This window comes from Rhinoraja longicauda, chromosome 26 (genome assembly GCF_053455715.1).
Source record: "Rhinoraja longicauda isolate Sanriku21f chromosome 26, sRhiLon1.1, whole genome shotgun sequence".
In the NCBI taxonomy this organism is placed as follows: Eukaryota; Metazoa; Chordata; class Chondrichthyes; order Rajiformes; family Arhynchobatidae; genus Rhinoraja; species Rhinoraja longicauda.
Window position 1 is genome coordinate 32,893,549 of NC_135978.1, and position 12,163 is coordinate 32,905,711.

The 12,163-nt window shown below is 60.2% G+C and overlaps 1 protein-coding gene across 1 annotated transcript in view; it reads right to left on the reverse strand.

Moving 5' to 3' along the window:
* Positions 1-4,681: 4,681 nt before the first annotated feature.
* Positions 4,682-12,163, reverse strand: part of LOC144606331 (cytospin-A-like) — a 23,914-nt gene continuing 16,432 nt past the window's right edge. Inside the window, exons 5-6 of the mRNA XM_078422339.1 lie at positions 9,504-9,679; positions 4,682-4,804 (exon numbers count right to left, since the gene is read on the reverse strand). Of these exons, the coding sequence (XP_078278465.1) occupies positions 4,801-4,804; positions 9,504-9,679 (180 nt within the window). The 3' untranslated portion in view covers positions 4,682-4,800. The remainder of the gene's footprint in view (positions 4,805-9,503; positions 9,680-12,163) is intronic.

Here is a 12,163-nt window from a genome sequence, read left to right on the forward strand (position 1 = left end):
CATCAAGGCCCCACCACCACTGAGGCCCCACCACCACTGAGGTCCCACCACCATCAAGGCCCCACCACCACTGAGGCCCCACCACCACCAAGGCCCCACCACCACTGAGGCCCCACCACCATCAAGGCCCCACCACCACCGAGGCCCCACCACCACTGAGGCCCCACCACCATCAAGGCCCCACCACCACTGAGGCCCCACCACCACTGAGGCCCCACCACCACTGAGGCCCCACCACCATCAAGGCCCCACCACCACTGAGGCCCCACCACCATCAAGGCCCCACCACCACTGAGGCCCCACCACCATCAAGGCCCCACCACCACTGAGGCCCCACTACCATTAAGGCCCCACCACCACTGAGGCCCCACCACCATCAAGGCCCCACCACCACTGAGGCCCCACCACCATCGAGGCCCCACCACCACTGAGGCCCCACCACCACTGAGCCCCACCACCACCGAGGCCCCACCACCACCACCAAGGCCCCACCACCACCGAGGCCCCACCACCACCACCGAGACCCCACCACCACCACCAAGGCCCCACCGCCACCGAAGCCCCACCACTGCCATCGAGGCCCCACCACCACCACCAAGGCCCCACCGCCACCGAAGCCCCACCACTGCCACCGAGGCCCCACCACTGCCACCGAGGCCCCACCACCACAGAGACCCCACCACCACCGAGGCCCCACCACCGCCACAGAGGCTCCACCACCACTGAGGCCCCACCACCGCCACAGAGGCCCCACCACCATCGAGGCCCCACCACCACCACAGAGGCCTCACCACCACCGAGGCCCCACCGCCACCACCGAGGCCCCACCACCGAGGCCCCACCACCGCCACCGAGGCCCCACCACCGCCACCGAGGCCCCACCACCACCACAGAGGCCTCACCACCACCGAGGCCCCACCGCCACCACCGAGGCTCCCGTTGCTGCTGGCAAGACCCCCATCGATGCCAGCGCTGAGGCTCCTTCGGCCCAGACAGGCTTCACCGCAGTCCCCTTGGAGGCCTGGACTAAAGAGCCTGTGTTCACGGTATCACTCTATGACTATGAGCCATCTGCCAGGCCCTGCTTTCAGTTGTCTGCAACTTCCCTTGGCCCAATCTGCCCCACAGATCCCCATTATCACCTGACCTCCTCATCCTGAGGTGTTGCTTTGTTTAAGAGAAGATAATCCAGGGAACTGCAGGCTGGTGAGCTCATGAGGAAGGCAGCTAATGTTGTCCCATTTTTTAAGAAAGGAGGGAGAGAGAAAACAGGAAATTATAGACCAGTTAGTCTGACATCAGTGGTGGGGAAGATGCTGGAGTCAATTATAAAAGATGAAATTGCGGAGCATTTGGATAGCAGTAACAGGATCGTTCCGAGTCAGCATGGATTTACGAAGGGGAAATCATGCTTGACTAATCTACTGGAATTCTTTGAGGATGTAACTAGGAAAATTGACAGGGGAGAGCCGGTGGATGTGGTGTACCTCGACTTTCAGAAAGCCTTTGACAAGGTCCCACATAGGAGATTAGTGGGCAAAATTAGAGCACATGGTATTGGAGGTAGGGTACTGACATGGATAGAAAATTGGTTGGCAGACAGAAAGCAAAGAGTGGGGATAAATGGGTCCCTTTCAGAATGGCAGGCAGTAACTAGTGGGGTACCGCAAGGCTCTGTGCTGGGACCGCAGCTATTTACAATATACATTAATGGCTTGGATGAAGGGATTAAAAGTACCATTAGCAAATTTGCAGATGATACAAAGCTGGGTGGCAGTGTGAACTGTGAGGAAGATGCTTTGAGGTTGCAGGGTGACTTGGACAGGTTGTGTGAGTGGGCGGATGCTTGGCAGATGCAGTTTAATGTGGATAAGTGTGAGGTTATCCACTTTGGTGGTAAGAATAGGAAGGCAGAGTATTATCTGAATGGTGTCAAGTTAGGAACAGGGGACGTACAACGAGATCTGGGTGTCTTAGTGCATCAGTCACTGAAAGGAAGCATGCAGGTACAGCAGGCAGTGAAGAAAGCCAATGGAATGTTGGCCTTCATAACAAGAGGAGTTGAGTATAGGAGCAAAGTCCTTCTGCAGTTGTACAGGGCCCTAGTGAGACCGCACCTGGAGTACTGTGTGCAGTTTTGGTCTCCAAATTTGAGGAAGGATATTCTTGCTATTGAGGGCGTGCAGCGTGGGTTTACTAGGTTAATTCCCGGAATGGCGGGACTGTCATATGTTAAAAGACTGGAGCGACTAGGTTTGTATAGACTGGAATTTAGAAGGATGAGAGGAGATCTTATCGAAACGTATAAGATTATTAAGGGGTTGGACACGTTAGAGGCAGGAAACATGTTCCCAATGTTGGGGGAGGCCAGAACCAGGGGCCACAGTTTAAGAATAAGGGGTAGGCCATTTAGAACTGAGATGAGGAAAAACTTTTTCAGTCAGAGTTGTGAATCTGTGGAATTCTCTGCCTCAGAAGGCAGTGGAGGCCAATTCTCTGAATGCATTCAAGAGAGAGCTAGATAGAGCTCTTAAGGATAGTGGAGTCAGGGGGTATGGGGAGAAGGCAGGAATGGGGTACTGATTGAGAATGATCAGCCATGATCACTTTGAATGGCGGTGCTGGCTCGAAGGGCCGAATGGCCTCCTCCTGCACCTATTGTCTATTGTCTCTGTCAATGGTCGGGAGGTTACTGCAGAGGACTCAGTGATTGGAACTTGCAAGAGAATGGGCTAGTGGAGTATTGATTTATCTAACTTCAAGTAACCCTTGCATCCCCTCTCTCCATCCCTCCCCCACCCCATGTCATCGTACTAGTTTCACTGTGTGTATAACTCGTGATCACCTTCCCCACAGCCAACAATGGACCATTGTGGGCTGCACCTTTCCTTAATCATCATTGCTTTTTGCATAATTATCATTCATTAGTTCTTTGTACCTTCTGTATCGCTCCTTTCACTTTCCCCTGACTCTCAGTCTGATGGATTTTGACCCAAAACGTCACCCATTCCTTTTCTCCAGAGATTCTGCCTGTCCCGCTGAGTTATTCCAGCACTTTGTGTCTGTCTTTGGCTTTGTACACAGCAGGTTGTGTCTTACTTGATTGAGTTATTTGAGATGGTGACGGTAATGATCATTGAGGGTAGCACAGTTCCATGTGCCGATCTAAAAGCCTGTTAAACTAAACGCCACTATCATATCTGCCTCCACCAACACCCCAGGCAATGTGTTCCAGACCCCCACCACTCTCTGTGTAAAACAATCCCACACATCTCCATAAACATCCCCCTCTCACCTTACAGCTGCACTCTCTAGTGTTGGACACTCCCACCCTGGGGTAAAGGTTCTGACTGTCTACCCACTCTATGCCTCTGGTAGACAAATGCTGGATTAGCTCAGCGGGTCAGGCAGCATCTCGGGAGAGAAGGAATGGGTGACCTCGGGTCTCGGCATCAGTCTGAAGAAGGGTCTTGAACCGAAACGTCACCCATTCCTTCTCTCCAGAGATGCTGCCTGACCCGCTGAGTTACTCTAGCATTTTGTGTCTACCTTCAATTTGAACCAGCATCTGCAGTTTTTTCCTACACTATCTATGCCTCTCACTATTTTATCAAGGTCACAGTGTTGGATATATTATTTACATTAGATGGAACATATACAAAGTGATTTTCAGAGCTGTCTTCCTGTAAGTCACACAAAAGCAGGATATACAGCTTCATTGGGAGGCTTGTGTTCAGGACTGGACAGTGTAGGCCATTGAGGTGCGATTGACAATCACACAAGTGGTGCCCAGCCAGGCGTGTCATGGATGTCAGAGTGATACAGCGTGGAAACAGGCCCTTCCACCCAACTTGCCCACAACGGTCAGCATGTCCCAGCTACAGTAGTCCCACCTGCCTGCGTTTGGCCCATGTCCCTCTAAACCTATCCTATCCATGTACCTGTCAAATGTTTCTTAGACGTTACGACAGTCCCTGCCTCAAATACCTCCTCCAGCAGCTCGTTCCACACACCCACCACTTTGTGTAAAAAATCATCCCTCGGGTTCCTATTAAATCTTTCCCCCCCCCTCACCTTCAACCCATGTCCTCTGGTTCTCGATTCCCCTACACTGAGCAAACGACTGTACGTCCACCTGATCTATTCCTCTCATGATATTCAGGTGGCACAGCGGTAGAGTTGCTGCCTCACAGGTCACGAGACCCAGGTGCCATCCTGACCATGGGTGCTGTGTACGGAGTTTGTACGTTGTTTCTCTGAGATCTTCAGTTTCCTCCCACATTCCAAAGAGGTACAGGTTTGTAGGTTAATTGGCTTAGTATAAATGTAAATTGTCCGTTGTGTCTAGGATAGTGTTAGTGTGTGGGGATCGTTGGTCAGTGCGGAATCGATCGGCCAAAAGGTCTGTTTGTAACAAAACATCTGTATCTCTAAACTAAACTAAAAGCCTCTATAAGATCACCCCTCATCCTCCTGCACTCCAGGGAATAGAGTCCCAGCCTGCTCAACCTCTCCCTACAGCTCACACCCTCTAGTCCTGACAACATCCTCGTAAATGTGTGGGACATGATTGAATAACATTGCAATTGTAGAGGCCCTCCAAATATTGGTACGTTAGATGAAAGGAGAACTCAAAAAAGGATTCAAAACAAAAATCAGACATGCATATTCCACAAATAACTAATCCAGAAAAATATTTTAATTTTCATTGAAATGAGATTGTCTTGTGCCCTGTGCACAAAAGGTAAAGAGAGTCTGCCATCCAGTTTTGAAGCATTAAAGCCTCTTTGGGAAAACGTGTTACCTAGAAAAACAGTGCAAAGTAACCATTCAGTTTTGTGGGTACGTGGTTCATGTGGGTCAACAGAGCATCAATTTGGAGTTACATGGCTTGTGGAGAATATTACAGCAAGTCCACTCCACCCAGCACCCCACACACTGCACACCTAGTTACAGCATGCACACAGGCCCCTTCCACCCACCCCACCCATACCCACCACCCCACCCATACCCACCACCCCACCCATACCCACCACCCCACCCGTACCCACCACCCCACCCGTACCCACCACCCCACCCATACCCACTACCCCACCCATACCCACCACCCCACCCATACCCACTACCCCACCCATACCCACCACCCCACCCATACCCACCACCCCACCCGTGCCCACCACCCCACCCGTATCCACTAACCCACCACCCCACCCATACCCACTACCCCACCCGTACCCACCACCCCACCCATACCCACCACCCCACCCGTGCCCACCACACACAAGTGGGTGTGTGGGTGAGTGGGTGGGTGGGTGAGTGTGTGGGTGGGTGTGTGGGTGAGTGGGTGTGTGGGTGAGTGGGTGTGTGGGTGTGTGGGTGTGTGGGAGGGTGGGTGTGCGGGTGTGTGGGTGTGCGGGTGGGCGGGTGTGCGGGTGGGTGTGCGGGTGGGTGTGTGGGTGAGTGGGTGGGTGAGTGTGTGGGTGGGTGTGTGGGTGAGTGGGTGGGTGGGAGGGTGGGTGTGTGGGTGAGTGGGTGAGTGGGTGTGTGGGTGTGTGGGAGGGTGGGTGTGCGGGTGGGTGGGTGTGTGGGTGTGCGGGTGGGTGTGTGGGAGGGTGTGCGGGTGTGTGTGGGTGGGTGGGAGGGTGTGCGGGTGGGTGTGCGGGTGGGTGTGCGGGTGGGTGTGCGGGTGGGTGTGTGGGGTGTGTGTGGGTGTGGGGTGTGTGTGGGTGTGTGTGTGTGTGTGTGTGTGTGTGTGGGGTGTGTGTGGGTGTGGGGTGTGTGTGGGGGGTGTGTGGGTGTGTGTGTGTGTGTGTGTGCGGGTGTGTGGGTGTGTGTGGGGTGTGTGTGTGTGTGTGTGTGTGTGTGTGTGTATGTGTGTGTGTGTGTGGGGTGTGTGTGGGTGTGTGTGTGGGTGGGGTGTGTGTGGGTGTGGGGTGTGTGTGGGGGTGTGTGTGGGGTGTATGTGGGGTGTGTGTGGGTGTGTGTGGGTGGGTGGGTGTGTGGGTGTGTGTGTGTGTGTGTGGGTGTGTGGGTGGGCACTCTGCCCCTGAGCCCCGGCCCCTGCTGCTCTCCACCATCACAGTGCAGTGGGGTCGGCCCTGCATCAATAGTCTCTGTGGGAGAGTGGCAGAGAGCCAGCAGGGAAACAGACCTTTCACCCCCCCCCTCCGTCCCCCGTCCCCGTCCGTCCCCGTCCGTCCCCCGTCCCCGTCCGTCCCCCGTCCCCGTCCGTCCCCCGTCCCCGTCCGTCCCACGTCCCCGTCCGTCCCCCGTCCCCGTCCGTCCCCCGTCCGTCCCCCGTCCCCATCCGTCCCCCGTCCCCGTCCGTCCCCCGTCCCCGTCCGTCCCCGTCCGTCCCCCGTCCCCGTCTGTCCCCCGTCCCTGTCTGTCCCCCGTCCCCGTCTGTCCCCCGTCCCCGTCTGTCCCCCGTCCCCGTCTGTCCCCCGTCCCCGTCTGTCCCCGTCTGTCCCCGTCCCCGTCCGTCCCCGTCTGTCCCCCGTCCCCGTCTGTCCCCGTCTGTCCCCCGTCCCCGTCCGCGTCTGTCCCCGTCTGTCCCCCGTCCCCGTCCGTCCCCGTCTGTCCCCCGTCCCCGTCTGTCCCCCGTCCCCGTCTGTCCCCCGTCCCCGTCCCCGTCTGTCCCCCGTCCCCGTCCGTCCCCCGTCCCTGTCCGTCCCCCGTCCCCGTCCGTCCCCCGTCCCCGTCCGTCCCCCGTCCCCGTCCGTCCCCCGTCCCCGTCCGTCCCCCGTCCCCGTCCGTCCCCCGTCCCCGTCCGTCCCCCGTCCCCGTCCGTCCCCCGTCCCCGTCTGTCCCCCGTCCCCGTCTGTCCCCCGTTCCCTTCTGTCCCCCGTCCCCGTCTGTCCCCCGTCCCCTTCTGTCCCCCGTCCCCATCTGTCCCCCGTCCCCGTCCACTCCCTTGCAGGGCAGAGCTGGGGGTGGGAATATTGCCCAATGTAAGCCCTTTCACGAGGCCCCATCTCCAGGGTACGTCCACCATGAACTGCTGGAGGTCATCGCCCCAACCCACCTCCCACTGGTGCCCAGTGACTCTGGGCCTGGGCACAGCTCCCACCATGTGCAGGAGACACAGCCAGCAGCTCTGGGTCTGCCCACACCAGGCCTCGTCCAACCTTCCACCGACACTCCACGGGTCTGGGTCTGTCCACACCAGGCCCCATCTCAGCTCCTCCCAGAGACAGACCCAGTGGCAATGATCCTGGCCGAACAAGGTCACATCCAAGCTCAACCCAGTGTAGGGTTGCCAACTTCCTCACTCCCAAATACAGGACAAGGTGACGTCACCACCCCGCGCCCCACGTGACCTCACCCAGCCAGCGGCCACGTGCTCCCGCTCCACCAATGGCGGCCGTCCGTCCGGGAGGTGGGTTGCTACGCAACCTCTGTTACACAGACCCTGTCCCGGGCGGCCGCCATTGGTGGAGTGGGAGCACGTGGCCGTTGGCTGGGTGAGGTCACGTGGGGCGCGGGGCGGTGACGTGAACCTTTATCCCTTATTTGGGAGTGAGGAAGTTGGCAACCCCACTAATATGGGACAAGGGCGGTCCCGTAGTACGGGACAAACCAATTTAGCCCAAAATATGGGATGTCCCGGCTAATACGGGACAGTTGGCAACCCTACCCCAGTGACACACCCAGCAACTGTGGGGCTGGCTAAAGCAGGTCCCACCCAGTGCCCTGTGACTCTGATCCTGGCCACAGCAGGTCCCTGACCAGCTCCCACCCGGGGGCACCCGATGCTCTGGGCTGACCACACCTGGCACATGCCATCATTATGGGAGCAGGGAGCTGTGTGCAGTGTGGAGATGCCGGGCCAGACGGGGCTGGGGTTGTGTGAGACCCTCTGCTCAGGGAGCTGTGTGCAGTGTGGAGATGTTGGGCCAGGCCGGGCCAGACGGGGCTGGGGTTGCGTGAGCCCCTCTGCTCAGGGAGCTGTGTGCAGTGTGGAGATGTTGGGCCAGGCCGGGCCAGGCCGGGGCTGGGGTTGTGTGAGCCCCTCTGCTCAGGGAGCTGTGTGCAGTGTGGAGATGCCGGGGCTGGGTTGTGTGAGCCCCTCTGCTCAGGGAGCTGTGTGCAGTGTGGAGATGGCGGGGCTGGGGTTGTGTGAGCCCCTCTGCTCAGGGAGCTGTGTGCAGTGTGGAGATGGCGGGGCTGGGGTTGTGTGAGCCCCTCTGCTCAGGGAGCTGTGTGCAGTGTGGAGATGCCGGGGCTGGGGTTGTGTGAGACCCTCTGCTCAGGGAGCTGTGTGCAGTGTGGAGATGGCGGGCCAGGCCAGGGCTGGGGTTTGTGTGAGCCCCTCTGCTCAGAGCTGGCCGCACTGGAGAGGGTGCTGAGGAGACATGCTACGGTGCTGGGACGGATGTTTCACTGAGGGGGGGGTCTGGATGGGCTGAGTCTGTCCCCCTGGAGGGTGGAGGCTCAGGAGGGGACCTGAGGGGCGGAGAACGGCTGGCTAGAGAGCAACTTTCACCCCGTAGTAGAGGAGCCAAAACTAGAGCACAGAGGTTTAGTGTGGGGGGTGTGGAGGGGATCTGAGGAAGAATGTTGTCTCCAAGGGGGTGGGTTGGAACACATTGCCTGAGGGGGGGGGGGGGGGGTGGAGACAGAGACTCCCACGATATCGGCACGGTGGCGCAGCGGTAGAGTTGCTGCCTCACAGCGCCAGAGACCCGGGTTCCATCCTGACTACAGGTGCTGTCTGTACGGAGTTTGTGTGTTCTCTCCGTGACTTGTGTGGGTTTTCTCTGGGTGTTCTGGTTCATCCCACACTCCAAAGACTACAGGTTTGTAGGGTAATTGGCTTCTATAAATTGTAAATTGCTCCTAATGTGTGGGGTGGTGTTAGTGTACTGGGTGGATGCTGGTCGGTGCCGACTCGGTGGGGCCCAAGCAGAGGCCCATGGGTGCAGAGATGGGGAGTGTAGACTCTAGTGGCCCATGGGTGCAGAGATGGTGAGTGAGGACTCCACAGGCCCATGGGTGCAGAGATGGGGAGTGTAGACTATACAGGCCCATGGGTGCAGAGATGGTGAGTGAGGACTCCACAGGCCCATGGGTGCAGAGATGGGGAGTGGTAGACTCTAGTGGCCCATGGGTGCAGAGATGGGGAGTGTAGACTCTAGTGGCCCATCAGTGCGTGAGATGGGGAGTGTAGACTCTAGTGGCCCATGGGTGCAGAGATGGGGAGTGTAGACTCCACAAGGCCCATGGGTGCAGAGATGGGGAGTGTAGACTATAGTGGCCCATGGGTGCAGAGATGGGGAGTGTAGACTATAGTGGCCCATGGGTGCAGAGATGGGGAGTATAGACTCTAGTGGCCCATGGGTGCAGAGATGGGGAGTGTAGACTATACAGGCCCATGGGTGCAGAGATGGGGAGTAATAGACTCTAGTGGCCCATCAGTGCAGAGATGAGGAGTGAGGACACCACAGGCCCACAGGACTTGGTTAATGGCTGCCCTCCCACACCGGCGCCTCCCGCTGGCCCACCTGAGAGAGTGCAGGGCGTCCAGCTCCCTCTGCAGCTGCTGGGAAGTGGTCCTCTCCTCCACCAGCTCCCTCCCCAGCTGCACCACCTGCTGCTGGCTCTCCGCCTTCATGCCCTCCGCCACCACCACGGCTGTCTGCAGGTCCGCCTGGAAACGCTGCCAATCCTCGGCTGCCTCCTGTGGGCACAAATGCCAGCGGGTCCGCACGTTAGCGGCACCCACCATCACCCATGGGTGGGCAGCACCCACCCTGACACAAGCACCCACCCTGACACAGGCACCACCCAGCACCCACGTGGGGAGGGAGGGAGGGGAGGAGGGGACGGTCTCCCTGTGGGTTTGCTCCTGGGCCTGGCCAAGATGTGGGGAGACAACGTGGAAACAGACCCTTTGACCCACAGAGTCTATTCTCCCCGTGACCGTGTGGGTTTCTCCGGGGTGCTCCGTTTCCTGCCACACTCCAAAGGTGTTCGTGTTTGTTAGGCTAGAGACAGAGAGAGACAGAGAGAGAGAGACAGAGAGATACAGAGAGAGAGAGAGAGACAGAGAGAGAGAGAGAGACAGAGAGAGAGAGAGAGAGAGAGAGACAGAGAGTCTGTTTCTGGTTTCCTCCCACACTCCAAAGATGTACCGTTTTGTAGGTAATCAGCTTCTGCAAATTGTCCCTAGTGTGTGTAGGATAGTATTAGTGTACAGGGATCACTGGTCGGTGCGGACTCTGTGGGCTGAAAGGCCTGTTTTCCACGCTGTATCTCTAAACTAAACTTAACTAAACCTTCTTCAGACCCGACCCAAAACGTCGCCCATCCATTCTCCTCCACAGATGCTGCCGGACCTGCTGAGGCACTCTGGCATTTTGTTTCTATAAGCGTTTATATGCTCCATAACAACTTGCACTTAGCTGTACTCTCTAACTCTCAATGTGCTGTTGCTAATTAGTCTGATTAGAATCTCTCTCCCACTGACTGCATCTCTCTCTCTCTCCCACCACCAACCCACCACCCCCTCACCCAACCCCCCCCCTCACCCACCCCCCCCGCACCCACCCCCCTCTCACCCACCCCCCTCACCCACCCCCCCCTCACCCACCCCCCCCCTCACCCACCCCCCCCTCACCCACCCCCCCCTCAACCCACCCCCCCCCTCACCCACCCCCCCCCTCACCCACCCCCCTCACCCACACCCCCTCCTCACCCACCCCCCCCCTCACCCACCCCCCCCCTCACCCACCCCCCTATCACCCACCCCCCTCTCACACACCCCTCTCTCACCCACCCCCCTCACCCACCCCCCCCTCACCCACCCCCCCCTCACCCACCCCCCCCTCACCCACCCCCCCTCACCCACCCCCCCCTCACACCACCCCCCCCTCACCCACCCCCCCCTCACCCACACCCCGCCCCCCCCCTCACCCACCCCCCTCACCCACCCCCCCCTCACCCACCCCCCCCTCACCCACCCCCCTCACCCACCCCCCCCTCACCCACCCCCCCCTCACCCACCCCCCCCTCACCCACCCCCCCCTCACCCACCCCCCCTCACCCACCCCCCTCACCCACCCCCCTCCCCCCCTCTCACACCCACCCCCCCTCACCCACCCCCCTCACCCACCCCCCCCTCACCCACCCCCCCTCACCCACCCCCCTCACCCACCCCCCCCTCACCCACCCCCCCCTCACCCACCCCCCCTCACCCACCCCCCCTCACCCACCCCCCCCTCACCCACCCCCCCCTCACCCACCCCCCCCTCACCCACCCCCCTCTCACCCACCCCTCTCTCACCACACCCCCCCTCACCACCCACCCCCCCCCTCACCCACCCCTCTCTCACCCACCCCCCTCACCCACCCCCCCCTCACCCACCCCCCTCTCACCCACCCCCCCCTCACCCACCCCCCTCTCACCCACCCCCCCCTCACCCACCCCCCTCTCACCCACCCCCCCCCTCACCCACCCCCCCCTCACCCACCCCCCCCCTCACCCACCCCTCTCTCACCCACCCCCCTCACCCACCCCCCTCTCACCCACCCCCCTCACCCACCCCCCTCTCACCCACCCCCCCTCTCACACACCCCCCCCTCACCCACCCCCCCTCACCCACCCCTCTCACCCACCCCCCCTCACCCACCCCCCTCACCCACCCCCCCTCACCCACCCCTCTCACACACCCCCCTCACCCACCCCCCCTCACCCACCCCCCCCTCACCCCACCCCCCTCTCACCCACCCCCCCCTCACCACCCCCCCTCACCCCCCCCCCCTCACCCACCCCCCCCTCACCCACCCCCCCCTCACCCACCCCCCCCTCACCCACCCCCCCCTCACCCACCCCCCTCACCCACCCCCCCCCTCACACCCACCCCCCTCTCACACACACACCCCTCTCACTCACCCACCCCCCTCACCCACCCCTCTCACACACCCCCCTCTCACACACACACCCCCCTCACCCCCCCCCCTCACCCACCCCCCTCACCCACCCCCCCCTCACCCACCCCCCCCTCACCCACCCCCCCTCACCCACCCCCCCCTCACCCACCCCCCCCTCACCCACCCCCCCCTCACCCACCCCCCTCACCCACCCCTCTCACCCACCCCCCTCTCACACACACACCCCCCCTCACCCACCCCTCTCACCCACACCCTCTCACCCACCCCCCTC